The 24,146-nt window shown below is 34.5% G+C and overlaps 1 protein-coding gene across 1 annotated transcript in view; it reads left to right on the plus strand.

Annotated features, from left to right (window-relative positions):
* The window catches only part of LOC111510045 (uncharacterized), a 32,063-nt gene that overhangs the window by 2,217 nt on the left and 5,700 nt on the right, over positions 1 to 24,146 (plus strand). The window contains exons 3-7 of the mRNA XM_023165903.2: positions 11,554 to 11,801; positions 12,781 to 12,991; positions 17,782 to 18,062; positions 19,745 to 19,868; positions 22,394 to 22,617. Of these exons, the coding sequence (XP_023021671.1) occupies positions 11,554 to 11,801; positions 12,781 to 12,991; positions 17,782 to 18,062; positions 19,745 to 19,868; positions 22,394 to 22,617 (1,088 nt within the window). The remainder of the gene's footprint in view (positions 1 to 11,553; positions 11,802 to 12,780; positions 12,992 to 17,781; positions 18,063 to 19,744; positions 19,869 to 22,393; positions 22,618 to 24,146) is intronic.

Consider the following 24,146-nt stretch of genomic DNA (forward strand, 5'->3'; position numbering starts at 1 on the left):
AGCTAATAAGATATACTTTTTCGTATATCATAGAAAATCAAGGTGAAAAAAATTAAAGTTTCCCCATATTCCATTTTTTCCTCTTCCTAATGAAATCTGACCAAATCAGAAAATATATTCTTGAAAGGATTTACTTGAACTGCTTTTTCCGCCTGAGCTCTCTTCAATAATTTAGACGAAAGCATCAGCAATTGTTCAGAAACCGAAACACTTTGTGACACCTCGTTGCTAACTAACATAGGTCTGAGCCTCACACGAAGTAATTGCTGAAATTCTGGATCATTGAAATAATACTGAATCAAAAAGAATTAGAAGTGATTCAGAGGAATCGGATTTATTGAATGACCGAGCCAGAATAATTAGCTGCTTACATTCTCAAATATTTTATCATTTAGAATGTATCACCAGGACTATCAACTACCCACTTTTTTCAGCACTCTCCAGAAAAACTAAAAAATTGATTATTTGAATTTATCGATCTATAGTTTTTATGAGAAAAATGTAGTGAAAGAAGATGCATTTTTACACATGAATATTGGAATACTGAGGTTTTTTGAAAAACTATCGGTCTCTTTGAAATTATCTCTCAATTTTTAGCTTTCAGATTTTCTGCCAGAAATATTAATATAAAAATTATGAGTAGGTATCTTGAAATCTACCTTATATTTTTCCATTATAATTTGTTATTAGAAGATATTAATTGTTCCTAAAGAAAAATATCCTGAAGGTCGGTAGCCGGTCGGTTCGACATGGGTGCTTTGTTCACTCACTGGAATTTATCGCCCTGTTGGTCGGTAGTTCAAGCTCCAGGCTGAACGATTGATTCTCACGTTAAAAGGTAAGATCTTGTTAGTCCAAGTTTCGTCTTCTGAGGGTTGTCATTCGTAGGGGTGCGACAGCTGGGTAATGGAAAAATAGAATCTTCAAACAGAATTGAACAATTTTCATTTCATTTTAGTTTCCAGACGCGTTTTACTAACACACAGTAATAAAATACGGCTTGAAATTGAAATATTTGTGGAAATATTATAATTATCATCACGGATAGTGTTATTAATTTTCATCAAGTAACGGGTCAGTCCATTCATAATTTATTGTTTTAACGATTTTCTTCAAAAATTATAGAAATTTGAAACCCATAAAACGTAATAACCGATAAATATTTATGAGAAATATCTCCTTTCTTTCGGGGCGTATATACTTAGGGACGAAAGTTTGGATGTCGAACTAAATTGATGACAGTAGCGAAGAGAGAAAATTACTCAAAGAAAATAAATATTTCAAGTAAAATTCAAAGCATTCATTTCTCTTATCTATATTACAAATAATTATGAAGTGGAAAATATTGCAGATTAACACTATGGATCCAAATTACATTATTGAAACAAAGTTTACGGACAAGCTTATATGTCCATTATGCCTGGATCAAAATGTTTGTATCCGAACCACAAGATGAGCATGATATCCGAATTTTCCCTGTCGAAAATTTGAAAAAAAATTGATTACTGAACCCCTGTACCCCTAAATAATATCCAGTTCGATATTGATCCCAGAACATCTATGTGAGATCTGGATAAAATAAATTGACTTCAACATATTTCATATAATTGTATATCATATAAGAACCAAATTATCATAATGAAAAATGAGAATTGAAAGTTTCTATATTTTTAACCACTTCAATTTGTAACTAAAGCTACTGCAGTTTCGCCCTATAAGGACATTTTCAAACTTATACATTAAACTAAAAATGTTACGGCTACATCCATCAATTTATTGAAATTATTATAAACTGAAACTTTCAATATCCAGTTCGATATTAATTCCAGAAGATTAGCTTTTTTTTTGTAAAATCCTTGAGCGCATCTTGGTGGAACCAACAGAAGTTTTGAAAATAATTCACTTCAACATATTTCATATAATATTCTGATATAATATTCTCAGAGCTTAATTATTAATAACTATTCTTTCAAAAATTGATTTTTAAATGGAAACCTTCTATATAGGATACGTTTTTTTAAATTGATATTTACGAAAATGTTATCTATTTCAAAAATTTTTAGTTATTGAAATATTACTAATTCAATATTTTCATGTATATTATTGAGGATTTCAGTTAGTTATGATGGCGTTAAATGAAATACATGAGTTTGGCACTGAGATAGCCTATAGCAATCAATAACGTCGATCAATTCAACGTCAATTTTATTCAAAAGAAATTCAAATATACTTTGATCCGTTTAATTCCTTTGATAAAAAAATCCTTAGATAACAATAAATTGAAATGAATTTTGGCTCAAATTGACGTGGAACGTCTATAATTTTGGATTAATTCGTTGTTTGTTTTACAAGTAGACTAAAAACTTCACTTCAGTTCGTCTCATGAGAGTATGATTTATGATGATTCTATTTTTTTAATCTATTTCAATAAATTATATCTCCATATTGGAAAACAAGTGAGTTGAATGATTATTTAAATAGATACTGAGAATAGAAAGAGAGAAAAAGGACAATGGATTTGAGTCAGACGCCAACATGAATGGCAGACTCAGATCTTCATCTGATCAGAAGTTGATCGGTCTTCTGCCTTCCTTTCTATTTGAATATTTCTTTTGGTCATTAGATTTGTCATAATGAAATTAAGTCGTTGATTTCTCCCATTCAGGAATTCAGATATTTGGTTTGAATAAATTAAAATTGTTGAAGTTACTGAAAGTGGTGACTATTAGGTATATAATATGATAAATTTTTTTATCTCCAGGATTCTGGAAAAGTGAGATCGGTAGGAAGAGGTGATGATATAATATTATCAACATAAACTTCTAAAGAAAAAGTACTGAACAATTTATGTTCTTTACAAACCTCCCTTCTGATCTTAGGAATATGTTGTGATGGATTTGTGATGATATGCAAAAGGATTTTTTAATTTTGATATCTCAGCCAGTGATTCCATGTGATACTTGTGTTTCGTCCTTAAAAAAACTGGATTTGATACAAATTGAATAAAATACTTGATAGTTATATTGATAGTACTTGTGATCTTTTTGATGTATTCGCCACAAGACCAGATGATTGGGATATTTTCTCATTTTCCACCACATAATATATATATATATATATATATATATATATATATATATATATATATATATATATAATTATATATATATATATTTTGATTGATGCAACTAATTTTCCTTTATTTTGAGTATTTCAATATTAAATTCTACAAAAAGGATTTGAAGCTTTATATCTTCTATTGAGTATCTGCGAGCGCTTTCGACAGTTGGTAGTACTGTCATCTTCTTGCACTCCTCAAACTGAACTGGTCATCCTGTTGTCTGTCTCTTTATACGGTCAGAGCGTCTTAACTCAGGTATTTCAGATACTTTAGGTAAATTTGCCTGTATTTGTTCTGCATCAGATACTCTTCTTCGTGTTAGATCTTCTCTAGGAATGTGTATGGTTTTGTTTAATACATTGAATGTGAGATCTTGTTGTGTTTTGATTTGTACTTGTTCCTCGATAAGTGATTTATGACTGTTGAATTTATGGATGTTATGGATATACAGTATACAATGCTCGGACTGCAACAAATTCTATATCGGCCAAACCAAGAAAAAACTGATCCAAAGGTACAATGAGCACAAAAAGGCATACATAAATCCAACAGTATATAAATCAAACCTTGCAACACACGCCATACAAAACAAACATAATTTCCCCCCACCAGAGAACATAAAACTAATAAAACAAATCAACAAGGGAAACCGCAAGGACATTTGGGAAAACTTGAACATCTATAAATTCAACAGTCATAAATCACTTATCGAGGAACAAGTACAAATCAAAACACAACAAGATCTCACATTCAATATATTAAACAAAACCATACACATTCCTAGAGAAGATCTAACACGAAGAAGAGTACCTGATGCAGAACAAATACAGGCAAATTTACCTAAAGTATGAAATACCTGAGTTAAGACGCTCTGACCGTATAAAGAGACAGACAACAGGATGGATACTTAATAGAAGATATAAAGCTTCAAATCCTTTTTGTAGAATTTAATATTGAAATATATATATATATATATATATATATATATATATATATATATATATATATATATATATATATATATATATATATATCGTTTATTCAGTTAATCTAATTGGAGTCGAACATATTATGTCCAACATAATCAAGTTATTGCATGCTATATTTTCAACTTTTGTCACAAAAAGATTTGATTTCTTCCAATTGGTAAACAAGTATTTATATTACTATAACCAAGTTTCCATTATTAGTTATACAGGCCTTTTCTTTTATAATGTGGTAACATTGCTATATTATAAACCATAACAGATATGAAGACGATTAAATGGGAAAAAAGGTAACTGCTATCGGGTACAATACAATGGTCGAAGAAAATTTACGGGGACTCTTGCCCTTCTCGAGTTATACGGGGAAAACAAAAAATGCTGTTTCTCGTTTTTTTCGAATGGAATTGTTATTTCGGAGGATATCAAAAAATGGAAAAATAAAATGTTATTGTATTCGAAGTGTACTATGACGATGTAATAATGCATATTCGATAAAACGTTTCGTGTCAACATGGCCACCTTCAACTTTTATTTTAATACGGACCTGTCTTTTTTATTACAGATATTTTGATAAAGCGATAAATTCACATTCGATATTTTTATAGCGTTTCATTTGAAATAACCACCATCAACAACAATCAAAGAGAAAAACAATTTATTTCATCATGAACTTTTGGGAAAAATGAAACCAATACGGAAAATCGAAGCTGCATTGCAATCTACATTAAATGCCCGAATCGACGACCTCTTTGTTGAATGCACATAAGTTGTCGGTTCAGACAATTTCTGTGGCAATTTTCTAGCATAAAAGGTGTAATACTAATTCATGCATCTCTTATTTTTTGTTTGAGATGGTCGATATCTATACTTGGTGTTGAAAAATTTTTATCCTTTATGTATCCCCAGACAAAAAAATGTAAAGGAGTAAGATCTGGGGATCGAGCTGGCCAGTTAATTGGTACATTGTTTCCTATCCATTTTCTTGGTAATATTGCATCTGGATGTTCTCTTACTATTGCTGCATTATGGGGAGGAACGCCATCCTGTTGAAATTATTATACTTCATAGCGGATTTTCAGTGGCAATTCATCTTAGTAGCCATCGAATTCATTGAATAGAAAATGAAGATACATTTCACTTATCAAATGATCATCGTAAAAGAAAGGGCCAAGGATGTTTGTTCTCACAATTCCCAACCAAACATTTATTCCGAATCTTTCTTGGAAATTGGTTTCTCTATGCAAGTGTTCATTTGTATTATTCCATCTATAATGGATATTTCTGTTAAACCAACCATTGTTGGTGAATTTTGATTCGTCCGTCCATATTATTTTTTATAAATATTTCCAACTTCCCTATTTCTACGACTTAACCACTACGCAAATCGTACTCTCCTTCCGTAATCCCTTTCATTGAGGTGATGAACTTTGCGTATCCTGTAACATTTATATTTGTTTTTTTCAAAATAGTTCTAGTGGATTTCACAGAAATCCCCATTTCGTGGGCAATTTCTCGTGAAGAACAGTCTTGATTAGCATAATTTTTGTAACTGGCCAATCCTAAATTAAAAAAAAGATGTTTTCACTGTGTACATTTTCATGTGTTAATATTTGCCCATAACATTTATTTGATTCCTCACACTTCTAGTAACCACACATTTTCTTGTTTTCTTTCTGTCAAATGCACCATAGTCCCTCAAATTTCTTTCTAATCGTCTAAACATTTGGATGTTCAGAATGCGAGGATTCGGGTATAGCTCAACATACATATTCCTTGCCAAAAGAGGGATTTCTATTTGATTTGGCATAATTAAATAGCATATCAGTCCTTTCATCATTTGAATACATCTTTGATATGTTCATGAACGTCTGTCAGTTCTCAATAGATATCAACAACGTATTCATTTTTCCTGCCATAGAAATCAAGCAAAGCCTATGCGTTTAGAATGCTAAATGAATTGAGATGCTATTTGATCATACCAAATTATACAATAATCGAATTTTGTCCAAAAACTGATATTTTCGTTTCTTCCAGTATTGCGAGTTATAAATATATTACGAATTATAATTGATTAGGGAAAAATAAGCCTTGAAAGAAGGATTACTGCAATACAAAAATTTACAAAACGAAAAAGTACGAATTTTCATTGTGTTAGGGTACCTACCTGTGAAATTAATTCGGTTGGAAGGAATCGAAACAATTTACAAAAGAAGTAACGACAGGACCGTGATTTTAAATTGTTGTCACTGATGATGGTAGTTATTTCAAATGAAGCGCTATGAAAATATCAAATGTGATATACCCTCGGATTGTGAATTTATTTCTTTATCGATATCTGTAATGAAAAATATAGGTCCGTGTTCAAAAAAAAAGTAAGAAAATACGAAAAACAGCATTTTCGGTTTTCCCCGTATAACTCGAGAAAGGCGAGAGTACCCGTACATTTACATATAGCAATGATAAAAGAAACGACTTGTATAAAAGGGTTACGCTCAATTCATATTTTTTGTAAGTTTGTTAAGCATTTGAAAAAATTTGTATCATCAGATGCTGGAGCACACAGAAGGCTCTTTACTTATATTCCGCGTGTCATTTTTATATAGACGACATTCAGATTCACCATTCACTTACTGACAATAATGAGGTCTGTTCACAAGTTCATATTTCACATTATGTACTGTTTTTGAGGCAATTTCGTTGCAATCATATCTTATTTTATTCATGAGTTCTGAAATGACTGCATCTATATGATTCCACGTATCCTTTCAGAACATCGAAAGGCGTCATATCAGATGATCTAGCGGATCATTCTGATTAGAGATATCAGACACGCCCTCACGGCAGCGAATGATGCTTCACTATTCTTTTTTTTTGGACCCTTTCAAAGAGCTTCGTTAGGTAAATATCGCGAAAATAATCAACTATCATCAATTGAAATCTTTTCCCTTGTCTACTATCACATGGCTTTACAACTAGATTCCTGAACAAGAGTTAAGATAGTCCTAGTTACCAAAGATATATTGAACCCTACGAATATGATTTGAATATCTGAATGAATGAATCGTAGCAGATCTTACATTATTATTATCATTTTTATGGTTTCATTGTATTTTGTTTCTCTCCACTTGATTTTTCATATTCTGTAGCGGGTAGATATATCACGGTTATGAATATTTCATGGTTAAGCACTATATTCTAGCTTTTCATACACTATTTTTCACAAGAATGAGTCATAGAAATAATTTTTTTCTTTCCTATGGAGCTGACAAACGTTAATCGTACGGCTTAGTAGACTATCGTCTTCTTTTTGTATGTGTTTGTAATAATTACAAAGGTCTGCAGAAAAAAATTGAAAAAAAAATGTTTTAATTTCGTTAACTGATTATTATTTTAACATGAAGTAAAAGCAAAAAACAATGCTACATAGCTAAACTGAGCATAATAGTGATACATGAGTGTTTGCAAATTGATTATAAGTCTTTGTAAAAACGTTTTCTTTTTCCGTCAAAGATTCTTTTGGTACTTTTTCGGGTGTGTTCTTGTGAATTTTCCCTTTTTAACATCCAACAGTAGTCTGCCATCATGTTAACATTCCACCGACCTTGGTATCTGCGTTCCATTTCTTTTATGTCTTGATGGAACCGTTCTCCTTGTTCCTCACTTACATCCCCTAGATTTTCGGGAAAGTAGTACAGATGTGAGTGAAGGAAATGGACTTTGACACTCATGTTGCAACCCAACATTTTGTACTTTTGTATAAATTCTGCAACAAAAGTTTTGTAGTTTGGGTCTTTTTGTTTCCAAGAAATCCTGTTATAACAAGTTTAAATGAATTCCAGTCATTGTTTTCTTTCATTTCCATTTTGGTGACAGAGCTTCCATCTTTAAAAAGTTTTCTTATGTCAGGCTCAACAAAGACTTCTTCTTTTAGTTTAGCATCGGATAGACCAGAAAACTTTCCAGAAAGATATTTGAAACAATCTCCATCTTTGTCTAATGCTTTCACAAACTGTTTCATTAGCTCCAATTTGATATGGGGTGGTAGAAGTAAGATTTTTTAGGATCCACTAAATTTTGTTTTTCAATATTTTCCACTCCAGGAATAAGACCCTTTCTTATTGGCCACACCTGCTTGACATAGTGTTGTTTCCTGTCACGGCTATCCCATTCATATAGGAAACATGGAAACTTAGTGTAGCCACTTTGTTGTCCTAGTAACATTGAAATAACTTTCAAGTCTCCACAAATGGTCCACTTTTGATCAGAGTAGCTGAGCTTATTAAGAACAAATTCAAGATTTTAGTAGCATTCTTTCAAATGGACTGGTTCCCATTGTGAAGAAGTAAAGCTTTCAAACTTCTTTTTGATGAATCGATGAAAAGTCTCCATTTCTCAGGTTCATGAGTTATGTTGAACATTTCCATGATGCCGGGTACATTGTTGCAGAAAACTAGGTCACCCTCTTGTGTAAAAAAGGGACAAATTCCTTTTCTCTAAATCGGTACCATGAAAATGAAACACCAGTGGTTAACATATGTCTTTCTTTAAGTCTAGACTTTAAAACTTCTGTTGAGTCCTTTGGGATGCCCAGATCTCGTACTAAATCGTTCAAGTCTGATTGAGAGAAAAGTTCAGGGTCATTGGTACCTGGATCGTAGCTGTCATCACTTGTTCATCATAAAAGCTCCACAATTCAGACTCAATTTACCGCTTATATATGCTATATAATACAGAAATATCGAACCCATATCGAACTTAAAAACCCATTCAATAAGAAAATTTCAGGTGAAATTTGTGACTTATCTAAAGGTGATAAAAATGTTCTACTATTTTTTCCGTAATCTGCACACAAAATACTTTCAAAATCACTAGTTGAATATGCTACAATTTTTTCATCGCAGACCTGTGTTATTCATTGGATCTACCAATAACATCGTTCATTATTATTATTGTATCCACATTATGCAATGTTCATGGTGTGGTAAGCAAAGGGGCCTTTTAATTATTATCTAATCATATTCATTACAATTATTTGCCCCCACCCCCTTGTCAGTAGAATATCTTATGAATCTGCGTTAAAAAGAATTCTGGAGCAGCAGAAACAGAACTTGCATCAGCAGAAAAAACAAACTCTTCCTAAAAAGGCCTGGGATCGCTTACGTTATAACGATGATTGATCGAAACCAGATAGCGAAAAAAACATGCATTGTTGAATCAGATATAGGTGGACTTCGAACATCCAATAACCTCATTATTGACCAATTAACTGGAATTTAATTCTAGACCTGGAAGGCTGCAGGTTACCTGATCTGATTAGTGTCCTGCATGTAATGTGGGGTCGTTTTCCTGAAATGCACCACAGAATATCTGTTTCTCAAGTCAAAATTTTTTGTTGCTTGCCTATACCTGATGAAAGTAATCGGAGACCGTCAATCAAGTCCTCACTTGCTGAGGACTTGATTGGCGAGATTACGGATCTGCTGAACTCTAAGAAACTTATTCGGTCCCCAGCGGGGCAGGCACAAAGTATATGCTCTGCTGTTTCATCATTTTCCAGACAGAGGCGACACACACTGTCTTCCGACAGTCCAAGTCTCTGCATATGATGATTCAAATGACAGTGACCTGTAAGAAGGCCTGTTAGACATCGTAGTTCATCCCTACTGCAGTCCAATAACTGTTGGGTATCAAGCTTCGAAGGGTGAATAAACGCCTTGGAGTCAGCCAATCCTGGAAGATTCTGCCAGAAGTTCTTAAATCTTCTTGCCATCCAGGTGTTCAGTGTTTGTTTGGCAAAGCCCAAAGCGATGCCAATGACAGGTTCTGGTCCGATGAAGCCGGTTGCAGCATCCTCTTCTGCAAGAGAGTCAGCAGCTTTATTGCCTTCCAGGCCAGTATGGCCAGGAATCCAGACCAGAGACAATCTGTTAAGTCTTCCTATCGAAAAGAGTCGTTTTTGGCAGTTGGCAGTGCTACCAATTTAGACGTTGCTCGGTAGGAGCCAAGAGCTTTCAACGCCGCTTGACTGCCGGAGAATATTTTTATTGACTTGTGAGTGAGGTTGGATTTATCCAATCTCTCCGCACCTAGGCAGGTAGATAACTTTGTCCTGGGTCTGCGATTAAAAACAACTGCACCAGAACCGGAAGGTGTTTTTGATCCATCTGTGAACCAACAACTATCTGCTCTTAATATTTCCTCCTCCCGGAGGATCCAGTCCTCTCTACTCGGGAATAGTACTCCATAAGGCAGTTCGTGGTTGACAGTTGAAGGCATAAAGTCAGAGGTTATTTCCAGAATGATGTGACTTCCACTCACTGTTGCACTCTGCATTGAATTTATTTGTGCAATTGGCAATATGCACAAGTCTGTATGCAGTCCATCTAGAGGAGGTAGATCTAGAAGGATCTCCATGGTCGCTGACGGAGTGATACTGATGGCACCAGTGATAGCCAGACAAGCCTGTCCCTGTAAGCCAGAGAGCTTCGCTTGGGCCGTTTTCTGTAAAGCCTTCGGCCACCAAGCAATTGCATCATAAGTGATCATTGGTCTGACAATAATCACATAAATACAATGGATTTGTTTGGGACCTAAACCCCAAGTTTTTCCACAAATACTTCGACATGTCCATGGAGACAGTCTGGCTTGGTGTGAAACTTTTTCCAAGTGAGCGTTCCAGGTGAGTCTTTCATCAATGACAATGCCAAGATATTTCACCTCCGTTCCAAATATAATGACCACACCATTGAGGGAAAGTGGCGTTAGATCATCCAATTTCCTCCTTTTGGTGAAGGGGATTAACACAGTTTTGCTGGGGTTGACAGACATCTGCTCCCTCAGGCACCAACTGTGAACAACGTCCAACGCGCTTTGGAGGATATGACAAGCTACCCTTCCCGACGTGGACCTTGCCAGGATAAGGTCATCTGCATCAGCTTGCATATCGGCTTGCAGATCGACTTTTCTTCTGTAGAGGGCATCAAGCAGACTATCCACCAGGAGTAACCACAGAAGAGGAGATAGTACCCCACCTTCAGGGCAGCCCCCTGGTGACCATGAACCTGCAATAGGTACAATCAGGTATTCAAGGTAAAATGTCCCGAAAGATTTGGAGTATTGTTAATGTTATTATTTTATAGATACGACGTGAGGTGTTGGAATGTTAGGAATTTTCCTGTAACATTTGACGCAATTTTCTTGTTTTCTTCATGTGTATGAGGCATTTGAAAATTTTGTTCATAAATTTGAAAGTTATCAATATTTTGATGAACGTATGAACAACTAATGTGAATGAAAATTTGAAGTAGTAATATATAGAAAAAATCATCGACATCGAATTTGGTGGTTCAACCCACCCTTCTTTATATTCAAAATTATCAATTAATCAATCAATTCAACATTTTATTCATCAGAGTGGCATACAATATATTCATCTCTTATTTTCAGGACCTAGAAAAATGTTACCATATTCAGAACCTCCATCTCACCCATGTGCGAGGATTTGTAAGAAAGGAGCATCTCCAATGACATGTAGATACACTTTCGAAGTTGAGTATTACTACACTATGGGCAGGGCATGTTATGATTGCCCATTCAACGTTACTGATTGTTATCGTCCCGGCTGCATACCAGCAGAAGGAAGTAAAAGAGGAGCAGTCAGTGTCAATAGGCAAATTCCTGGACCAGCTATAGAGGTGAGTTCTGTAAACATCAGTAATTTCATTCTTTATAAAATTTTTCAGATTTTCAACTATCTGAAGTCCCCAAACTCTTTCCAATTTCTTATATTTTCATTATTTTCAACCAGATATAAAATTTTTCTATTATTCTAATAACAGTATATAACTTCCCAGATTCTCCAACATTCAGCAATGAAATTTTTTTTGTCAGTAATTATATGGTTAATTTTTCCAATATCACAACTTCTCCAACATTACATATCCATTATTCAACCCTGAAGTGAAAACGAGTGTATCCCATCAGAAATTTGTAATTTAGCAGAAAAATTAATGTATTTCAGAAGTTCATCATCTAATAAAGAAATGAGAGGAATTAGAATTTTATATAGATTCTAATTTTCTAAGTTACTTCTTGGATTACTTAAATGACAGAAATAATAAATTCTTTTAGTTGCTTCTTCAGGTTGCCTCGTGTTATGAAATTCAAGTGTTCCTATTATAAGTCATAGAAAAAGTATATTATTCTGCTCAAGGCCACAACTCGCTGGAACAAGTTAGGACGCTCGCTTTCGACTCGCATTGACAAATTTCATGAGCAACGGCCACATTTCTCGCATGTTGAATGGTATACTACTATAATTGAATAGAACTGGCCGATACTTGATGAAAATCCATATTGAAAACTAATTAATACAGTTTATTATATGGTTTTCACTATAAAAGGTTTTACAAAAACCGCGACACGTGTTTCGCTATACAATATCTTTCTCCCTTTATAGTAAAAATCATACAATAAATTGTATTAATCGGTTTGAGATACTACTAGACACTTATTCCTCTATCTTATTCTTTCTCTATTTATTTCTATTATTTATTTGTATATACTCCATACCTCATCAAGACTTTCTTCTATTCATAAAAGGAATGAGAAATCGTAATCTTATAATAATATATTACGAAATGTGAAATATTCCTGCAAACTAATTTATTCTAGGTATGTCTGGGAGATCGTATTGTAGTAGACGTGGTAAACAAAATGACAAGCGAGTCAACAACAATGCATTGGCATGGAATACACCAGAAAGAAACACCATATGCGGATGGGGTGCCGTATGTAGCTCAGTGCCCAACCCTGCCTTATGACACTTTCAGATATAGCTTCGATGCACTTCAAGCCGGCACTCATTGGTACCATTCCCACATTGGTAAAGTTGTAATTTTTCAGTTATTTAGAAAATATTTTGCAGTTCCGTCATCTAACGACTTCCATGATAAATAACAAACATCACTATGAGGAACGCTATAATAGCAGTTGACAATGGTTCGTGGTTCATTTCATTAGTTCGGACTTCCATTGTCTGATATGATATAAATTGATTTGAAGTCCCTGAAAAAATTTATGAAAAAATAAAAAAAAAATTGCTGAAAAAATTAAAATTATATTGAGCAAAAAAAATGAAATTATAATGAAATAAAATACAAACAACAATCAAAAATTGAACTATTAACACGAGCTGAAAATTAAAAATTATTGACAAAAAATGAAAATTGAAAATCAAAAGTTTCCAAGCCAAGTTACTTCCCGACGTTTCGATTGGTAGTATCCACAATCGTCTTCCGAGATCTGACTACAGATCATTCGAGTGCTTTCACTTTTCCCCTCTTCCCTCTATCCGCTTTACCGGTTTTAGCGGAAGCTGACCGTTTGGCGGGAGTTGGTCGTGTTCCGCTTGATTATAGGTTTCTATATGCAGTGTATCTCTACGCTTTCTTGGCTGAATGCGTTGTTTGACAACATATATGCGGCTTATTTGAATTTTCTCCTAAACCAGTGTTCCTCCTTGTGGATGATTTCAGCTTGAGACTCTTGATGTTATGTTGATGAGTCCAAACATTCTCTGCAATTCCTGATTTGCTTCTCCTCGCTGTGTGTGTTTCATGTGTTCGGCAATGCTAACTTTCAATAGCCTCTTAGTTTCACTGATGTATGATTCTCCGCACTCGCAGGGTATCCGGTAAATGCAATTCTTGGAATCGCAGTCCGCGTTTGGTGGCCTGGTTTTCGTGAGGCTGCTACGGATAGTGTTTCCAGATCTGGATATAATGTTATACTTCAACCCGATTCTGCTTATTCTTTCCGACAAATCCTCTGATGTAGGGAAAGTATAACTACTGGTTGTGCCGGCTTCTCTTCCTTGAGAGGCTCTTGCTGTTTTCTAGTCAAAGTCTGTTTCACCATCACTTTGGATTAACCATTCCGTTGAAAGTCATTTTTGATGATGCCTAGTTCCTTTTCGAGACCTTCCTTTGCATTACAACCAACTCCCGCCAAACGGTCAGCTCCCGCTAAAACCGATGAAGCGCAGAGAGGAAAGAGGGGATAGGTGAAAGCACTCGAATGACCTATAAATAGTCAGATCTCGGAGAAATAAGTTTAGAGTCCGATAGAGTGAGGATATCCCTGTACGCCGATGACACGGCTCTACTCTCATCTTCCATGGGGCGTGAGCTCGGCGTCGTCTACATGCAACGTGCATTGGACGACCTCGAGCGCTGGTACCTCGAGTGGAAGATCCGAGTAAACCCGGAAAAGACTCAGGCGATAACCATGGGGAGATTACTATCTTCTCCGGCCAGAAAAGTGAGAGTCTCTGGAAGGGAGATTGACTGGCAAGCGCGGGTAAAGTACCTCGGCCTTTTAATAGACCGTAGGCTCACTTGGAACCCGCACATCATGTACGTTAAGTCCAAGATCGAGGGTCGGATCGCCGGTCTGTACCCTCTGATCAACAGGAAATCCAAGATGAGTCTTAAAAACAAAATCATGATCTACAACTCGATGTTCAAGCCTGTCATCATGTACGCTTCAGGCGTCTGGGGACAAGCGGCTCCGTCCAACATTTCCATTTTGGAAAGGTTGCAAAATAAGCTAATTAGGATGATTGTGAATGCTCCTTGGTTCGTGCGGAATGAAGCCATCCGCAGAGATTTGCAGCTGCCTTCCATTCGGCAGTCCATTCAGTCGAGGAATGAGAGAGTTTTCGAAAAAACGGAAACTCACGAAAACCCGTTAGTTAGGGAAGCCACAGATTATGCTGTAGACGACCCCTCCCGATATACAAGGCCCCGACACTCTGTCGAATGAGGCCCTCATGTCCCCCGTTAAAGGATGAATAACTTTTTCATCCATCCCACCCCAGCCAGGTAGGGGTATCCCGTGAAGGGCGGCACTGATGTCTAAGGACTTCATGCCGTCATCCATCAGTCATGTACCCATTGGCCCATCTCAAGGCCAATGATCAGCCGAAAGGGTAGGGGAGCTGGTCTCCAAATCCTGAATGAACTGAAGATGATCGTCTGTAAATAAGTTTAGTCATCACCCGAAGACGATTGTGGATACTAACAATCGGAACGTCGTGAAGTAACTTGGATTGGAATCTTTTAATTTTCATTTGTTATTAATTCTTAATTTTCAGCTCGTGTTTATAGACCAATTTTTGATTGTTGCTCGTATTTGTAATTTCAGTTTTCTCTTTGCTTCATATAATTGTTACTTTCCAGCTAATCTTTTTAATTTTTCATAGATTCTTTCAAGGATTTCAAATCAATTTATATCATATTAGACAATGGAAGTTCGAACTAATGAAATGCACAATCGAACACATGTAAAAGCTACTTCTAGAATATAATATCAGTAATAGGTCCTTATTCACACATAAACAAGATGAAAATAAAGAAATATACCTGCATTACATCGCAGAAGATCAGATGGAATCATGCATTGGAATGCAGGATGCCTCTGTTATTAACTTTAAGCGGCAAGATAAGTAATAAATACCTCAACTAGTGTATTGTATCGATGTGTGTTCAGGCAAACAAGATCAGTAAATTGAAAGGTAGAATTTATTGAGTTAAATAAATCTTAAACAAATTTTGTACAAGTTGAGTTAATATAACTTCGCTACATCGAAATTTACCTAAAACCAGGCAATCTGATTTTATTGAGCCGCACAAAATCTCTGAGGTTCCATCACAAGGTTTAACATAAACTTAGTTAATGAAAACCCCTACTTTGACAAATGTTAAATGAAATTGAATGTCAACGGGTCACTTCATTAACTGACTCATAATACTCAGCTAAAGACAATAACTTACCGAAAACTAAGTGATTCTGTTACAGTATCAACTCACTAGATAAAATAAAACTAAAGAATAGTCTAAAAATGAACCTCAAGAAGTGAAATACAGTTATCAAATAATTCAATTAGACAACTATACTAAATATTTAAAATGAAATGCCTTCATTTGCTTGTTCCTATGCGAAATCAGCCGTTGAACTGTAGTAGGATTATTTTGTTGGCTAAACACATATAGTGTGCTCATTTCGTTGTTGTCAACATGAACAATTTTGACACTCTTATATCTCATTTATTGAAAAAAACATGGTAAACTTTACGAATACCGAATGCATTACTTTTATGGAATTGCTGACAGGAACGCCTATGAAGTCAGACGACTATATCAAGAGCGCTTTCCAAAATAAAAAGGCTTCGGGAGGTTTTGAGCCAAATCATCACTTGATAGAAGCACATATGACTGCAATAACTCCAGTAATTGAGGAAGTTGTTTTTAATTCAGTTGTAGTAAATTCCTGCGATAAGTTTCCAATAATTTGAATATCGCCTTTTTTCTAACATAGAGGATTCTACATGGTTATTTATTATATCTCTATAACATCCAACGGGTTCAGGCTCTACTTTCTTCACGAGTGAATTTCCGTCAATTGTTTCTCCACTCGAATATTTAAACCAAAACTTTCATAATCGCTGGATAGATCCTGGGGGAACAGAGTTATAGCTAGCTAGATCCCCAGACTCAAACAGTCTTGATTAATTTCTTTGGGGATATTTTAAGACATTGATTAACCAATTCAAACTGAGAAAAAATTGCGAAACTGTGTAACAGTTTCCTGTGAAGCGATAAAGATTACTCCAGAAATTTTCCATTCCATTTTGAATAGGCAATTTGATTTTAGTATTTGTTGTTCATAACAGTTTTTTGCTTTTGAAAATTAAAATTGTATTTTATGCGTACTCATTACAAAAATCAAATAATTTAGAAATAGTGTTAAATATGTAAATAAAAACTTATAAAAATATTGCCTAGATTCTTTCGGAATAAGAGAAAACATTTAATAGGAACAAGCATATGAGTGATTTTTTTTGTACCTCAAAAACTGTTTGCTAGACGGAGAAAAGGCAGAAGACTATTTTTTTGAGACACAGGCCTGGCAATTACACAAACTATATTTATTTGGTGAAAGGCCAGTGGCGTATCATGATTTTGATTGTTAACAAGGACGCCAATGATGAACATTAAAAAAAAATTATCATGGAAAAAATGTATTTTCATGCATACTTTGCATGTACCAAAATTGGAAAGAAGCCAAAGCTGTTTCAGAGATATCAGGTGTAGAATGATTTTTTTGTTAAATTCGAACATCTCAGCAATAAAGAGGCCAATGATAATGTGAAGATTTTTTCTTTAAATGTGTATTATGTTAAGAGCAATACATGAATGGAATTTTGAGCTCTGAAGAAGCGACAAATAAGATCGAAATCAATCCCCAATTTTTGTACAAACAAGTAAAATAGGTAAAAATGATTATATACTACTAATTGGATTGATTTTCATTCTTTCCAGAAGGTTGAATTTTGAATTTTTCCAAAGGAAATGAAGAGTTTTGAATTCATGATAGAATTAAATTTTCATATCAATCGGTTTATTTTCAAAAACATTGTGATACGGAAAAAATCACAAACGCCATTTAGAAAAACATGAGATATTTCGCGAACGATTCATTTTCTTTCATCAAATGTTTTTGATAAAGTAGCGATTGCATTAGGAAACACAAAGAAATGCTAATAGCAAGATCTTTCCTATCATTATCTATTTCACACAAATATAAATAATGCAGACTGACGATTTTTTTAAGGAATGCAAAGAGCTGACGGTGACTTTGGGCCAATGGTTATTCGTATTCCTGACGAGGATAATGTACTAGCTGGATTTTATGATTATGACTTATCTTCCCATATAATATCCATCTGCGATTGGGACGACAGTTTGTCTTTGGAAAGATACTTGGGTCATGTAAACAGTGATGGCGGTAACAAACCCAAATCAATAATCATAAATGGTTTAGGAAGAAACAAGGAATTTGAAAAAGATGGCAAAATTATACACATGCCCACCGCCAGATTTTTCGTAGATCAGGTGAGAAATCTTTGTGATAATAAGCTAATACAATATGTAAAAATACAGAAAGCCACTCATTAAATAGTCCAACATTACAAGATTACACAAGATTAAAATAAATTTCTCAATTTTTCTGAATTTTGCTGAGTAAAAGCTAAGAGTGTATAATGATTTCATTTCATTTTTAATTTGAGTCATTTTTAAGATGTATGGAGAAAAAATGAATATTGAATATTTGAAGGTGATTGACAATGTTTTATGATGAATTTCATTAGTTCGAACTTCCATTGTCTGATATTATATAAAATGATTTGAAATCCCTGAAAGAGCTAATAAAAAAAGAATTAAAACTGAATAGCTGAAAATAACAATAATTCGATAATATTATGCAGATAAAAAATTAAATGGGAAAATTATGAAGTAAAATACAAGTAAAAGTAGAATAATTGAACAAAAAACTGAAAATGAAGAATAAAAAGTTAACAGATTCCAAGCCGAATTACTTCACGACGTTTCGATTGTTAGTATCCACAATCGTCTTCGGGTGATGACAGGACTAATTCCTCCGAGAGATGACAATTTATGTGTCATTCAAGTATTCACTTATATCCGCTTTCCTTTTTCCGCTTCACCGGTTTAGTGGGAGATGACTGTTCCGCGGGAGTTGGCCATTTTTCGATTGTTTACAGGTTACCATATATTGCGTATCTCTACGATAGTTTGGCTGATTACATTGTTGGACAACATATATTCGGCTTCTTTGAATTTCCTCCTAAACCAATGTTCCTCTCTGTATTTGATCTCGGCTTGGGACCACTCAATGTTATGTTGATGGGTCCAAACATGCTATGCTGTTTTTAGGTCGGTAGCCAGGCGGTTCGACGTGGGTGCTTTGTTCACTCAATCGAATTGACTGCAGTGTTGGTCGGTGGTTCAAGCCCTATTCTGAACGATCGATTTTCACTTGCTATCGTCCAACCCGTGTTAGGAATCACACGTTGAAAGGTAAGACCTCGTTAATTCTTAGGTCACACAAGTTTCGACTTCTGAGGGTTGTCGTTCGTAGGGGTGCGACAGCTGGTTAACGGAAAAACAGATTTTACACAGATGTACACAGACCTGAGTATTCGAACGGTATGAGCAGTATGAGCTAAGAGGGTTGACGAGAGGAGCAGCTGGATATGAAGATAACCTGCTCGTAGATATATGTGTTACGCAGGACTCGATACAATACAGTATTTAGTTATGGCCTGGATCGATTACCGCAAGGCATTTGATACAACATCGCATGAGCTCATCTTGCATTTGCTCAGATGCCTTGCCGACAAAATAGTCGGGTACCGCATCTATTCTATAATTGATATCATGTATAGTGATATTAATTCTCATGAAGTAATTGGTCAATATATCCATAATTTATTACCCAATTCAAAACAATCAAGAGTTTGAATGCTCATCTAGTAATTCAATTACTATGCTTAATTTGTTTTTGAATTTGTTTGGGTCTTGTCCGAGACGAGGTAGATGAATAATGAAAAAAATAATCGGCATCACAATTTTTCACTCTCTATCTACATCAAATAAACTGTAATCACTCATGATGTAAAATAACAAAGAGATATCAGAAAAGTGAGATTTTTGGAAGTGTTTGTAATTTGAAACAAGTAATTAGTTAACCTGACGGATTTGTTTTTTTTCAGGGATATAGGTACAGATTCAGAGTTTTGAATTCGGGTGTTATGAACTGCCCTCTTGAATTATCTATCGACAATCACACTTTTACGCTGATCAGTACGGATGGAAATGATGTTATGCCAGTAGAAGGTATGATATTTTGAAACTCAATTTTTTATTAGTATATAATCTGTATAGTTTGATGTCTCTTACTTTCACAAAATATATCTATGATAGTCAGTAATGTCAATTTTTGCTTATGAAACAAATCAATAATGAATAAGTAACAGATCAATTTGATTTATTGACTCTTTAGGGGATAATCACCATATATATTTTCATTTATTTTTTTATCCGGATGTTACGAAATTAAGTAAAATTGCAGATCAGAAATACATAGAATTTGCAATAAACGAATGAATCAATAGCATCACAACTACAATCGCACGTATAGAAATATATATTTCATAAAATGACCCAAGAACACAGCATATGGGTTTGAGAGACAGGATAGTTATCAGTACTGCAGAAATAGTTTGTTGTTAATATGTTTTTCCTTACAAAGTTTGATCAGTCGCTCGTATTATGATCATGGAAATGAGATTCGGTTAAAAGTTCATTCTTATTTATTTCAAGTAGATAGGTGAAATGCACATAGATGTTACTATCATTATATCTAGTTTTTTGAAAATGGGTGACAGGAATTTTTAAAACTAGCGCTCAAATTTATTCTGATGACACGCTTTTGGAGAATGAGAATTTGTACATAATCAAGGCAGTGTTCTCAGTTCCGAAGATGAGGAGGGAATGGAGAAATACATAATATGCCAATGAAATGGTATGGAAGTTGGCATAATTTTTCTTTTGTCTGAGTAGATATATTAGGGAAGTTTTGTTCCTAATTTGTTAATGTTAGCTGCCCATTTAAATGTGCCATCCAGGGTAATTCAATTAAATTTGACAGCCCTACTTCTGGTAATTCGGTGAAAAAGTGTTTGGATGTTTTCTTTATTCAATTTCAGTGAATTGACATTTAACCGATATTCTGTCACCGCCATTTGCAGTAACTATCTTGGCAGTTTTTGTGAGACAAAAATAGTCCGAGAACAGAGCCCTGTGGGACTACAAAGAAGCAAAGATATGATATCTTATTATCACTTATAGCAATACAAGGGTTTTCCCAATATGAGAATGATAATCATTCAGTTCATTCACATTTAGTCCATTTTCAAATAATTCCACTGTTCGAAGAGTGAAGTACGATTTTCTGGAGAAAGGGAAAAATATATACTCTATATACTGACATATCCCGCTTAATTTCACCCAGAGCGGTATTAGAAATATAAGACAAAATACAAACAAAGACAAAATACAAACTGCAGTTTGAGGAGTGCCAGATGATGACAGTACTACCAACTGTCGAAAGCGCTCGCAGATAAGTAATAGAAGATATAATATATATATATATATATATATATATATATATATATATATATATATATATATATATATATATATTTGGGAAAGAAAGTTTTTGGCTTTCTTTCCCAAAAAATTAATCACTCCTAAATATATAACCCCTTCAATTCATATATATTATATAATCAGAAATGATTATTTATTGAATGACAAAATCAGTTACCTCCCTAACTATTTTATTAAAGGCGAACTGCTGGAAGGTAGGGTGCACTATATCGTTTACTTGAACTAAACCTTGCTTCGTTAATCCAATGATACCGTTGTTTGATGAATATATCGGATCATTCATTTCATCGTGCCGAATAAATTCGTGGGTTCGTGGCACGGTAGATGTAAGAACAGTTCCTTACCAGAGAATTAGGGTTCAAGGTTATTTATTCTTGTACGTATCGTACGTTTTCTGTTCCATAAACTAACTAATTTATACGACATGGCGAAATAAACAACCGTTTCTGATACAAAGAACCAATTTTATGAAAGGCGTTCAGGAATTTATCACCTTTGCAGCTAGAGGTCACCTTTCAGAAAATGAACATTATTTTCTATCTCTTGTCTCTTTTTCTTGTGTGGTAATTGGTCAGTTGTGATTCATGAGAGCCGTACAAGAACTTTTGGCCAAAGACTCCCCTTCTTTGGTAAATAATTGTTTTCATTTTTCCAAGATTCCCACGTTCACTACCTACAACTGACGACATGAGGCTGAAACCCATTAATAATAATTATACATTTTTGAAGGGAATGAAATAACTTCCTGAAATTTCAACAAAGTAAAAACTTCTTTATTTCTTTATGATAAGAATTTGTAGCCTCAGGCATAAAATTAAACTAAATTTTTTTCGACGCGCATTTCGCTAACCAAGTTAACATCATCAGGAAACGACTAAGTATTTTAGTCATCTCCTGATGATGCTAACTAGGTTAGCAGGACGTGCGTTGAGAGACAGCATTTTCATTCTGGTGAGGGAATAGTGTTTTCAATAGAATCATTTTGAAAAATTTCGATTTTGAAATTCGGAATGATCCTTGCCAATTCACTCTAGATTCAATAATGGGTTCAAATTGAAAGACACAATTCTTGTTAACCTCTCAGAAATTAAATCATATAATTTTTTCCGTATAATAATCCATCGAGAAAGAGAGAGTTATGAAAAATCGTGCATTGGAAGCGTCATATCTACAAACCATTTTTTTTTCAGCTAAGTCACTCATTATTTTCTCTGGGGAACGATTCGATATAATTGTTGAAGCTAATCAGATGGATGATCTTTACTGGATTCGTGTCAAAGGATTGCAAGACTGCGGCCCAGACTATAACAAAGTCTTTCAACTAGCCGTCTTACACTACACAGGAGCAGATGCAACTCTCGAAAATCATCCCAAGGAAGTTGTTGATTATGAGAATGCTCATCTAGAAGGACTTGTAAGTAACTGACGCCTTGTTTAGTACTTGCAAAATATCGAATATGTTTATATAAATGATCAACCTCCATTCAAACTTCACTTTTGAGGTCCCCATAATTGAAATAATACTCATAATATCAATTTCAGTTTCCACTACTTTCATATAAACAAATAGCCCTCAATTATTTTACATCCCGACTACGAATTCCATTTCTTCATGAATTTTGAATTCGTTCTCCATTTTAACTATGAATCTTTTGTTACTTTTATTGTTTTTATTTTGCATTCCAATTGAAAGTAGGTTCTTTCAAAGGGGGCGGTATGTACGGTGAGAGTTCATTTAATTCATATTTTCTTCACTCTTTTCTTATGTCTCGTACCACCCTGTAAGGCAAGTGGTTGCATTCCAGAACACTTGAACCTCTCGCGGTTCATCCCTCTCGAGAGAGCGTTGATCGGTTCAATATATATTAGTAAGTTTTAGTTCTGTCGTAAACGGCAATAGTTAAACATCTGTTTGTTCTCTTTCATATTCCAATACCTGCTATCGAAGTAATTAGTTAAATGTTGAAGTAGTGTTTTATTAACAAGGTTAACGCTACAAAATTCAGCATCGATTATAACATTTTGTTGACACGATTTGATATGACATCTTTGGAAAATAGGAGAGTTATCCTTGGTATAAAATTCCTGAATAAATTACTAAACAACAATATTGACAGTACGGTTCTTTTACCCGAGATCGATTTCTCAGTACCAAGAATTTAAGGTCGACACAATCTAAAATTCTATTGCGAATCATCACGCACAAATGTTATGCTACGACCACCATTGAATTTTATGTGCAGGAGCTTCAATAAAATCTGTGAACATTGCGATATTCATTTCGACTCTCTGAACGCCTTGGTATCATGTATCCACAATCACTAATACTATAAGTAACATTTGTGTTAGTACTGCTACATTGCATGATTTGTATTTTTTTGTGTTATATACCCAATTTTTCATTCCTCTTTTGAAATTCTACGTACACGAATATTTTATATATACTTTGTTTCACCATTTACTTTTATACATTTCTATATTCAATTATTTTTAATATTTATTTCATACATACTCTGCATATCCGTAATTTGCCCGATTCCTCTGAATAAGGAAGAAAAACTTTTTTATTAGTCAGTGGGCTATGCTCGAAGACTGGCAGTAAACAAATTTAAAGAAATGAACTTTAAATGTTCAAGCCAGTCTCGGCTATACCTAGACAATAGGTTGAATGGACTGACGCCTATCAAAAAACAACTACTCCATTGGCTAATACCACGAAAGGGGTTGGATTATATCCGACAGGCGTCAGTGCAGGAATCTTTACAGAATGCAGGACATTTTCTGTGAAGATTCCTGCACAAAATGTAGGAAATTTTCTGTGAAAAAATCGCAAATCAAATGTATGTAGCCCGCGAAATTTGAATATTCACCTTATTTCTTGAACAGTTCACATATGACTTTGACCAAACAGTAACGTTTTGGTGTGACATATAATTTGGAGCA

Source organism: Leptinotarsa decemlineata, unplaced genomic scaffold (assembly GCF_025532065.1).
Source record: "Leptinotarsa decemlineata unplaced genomic scaffold, Ldec_3_MD MMD2_tig00000199_RagTag_RagTag, whole genome shotgun sequence".
NCBI classification, from domain to species: Eukaryota; Metazoa; Arthropoda; class Insecta; order Coleoptera; family Chrysomelidae; genus Leptinotarsa; species Leptinotarsa decemlineata.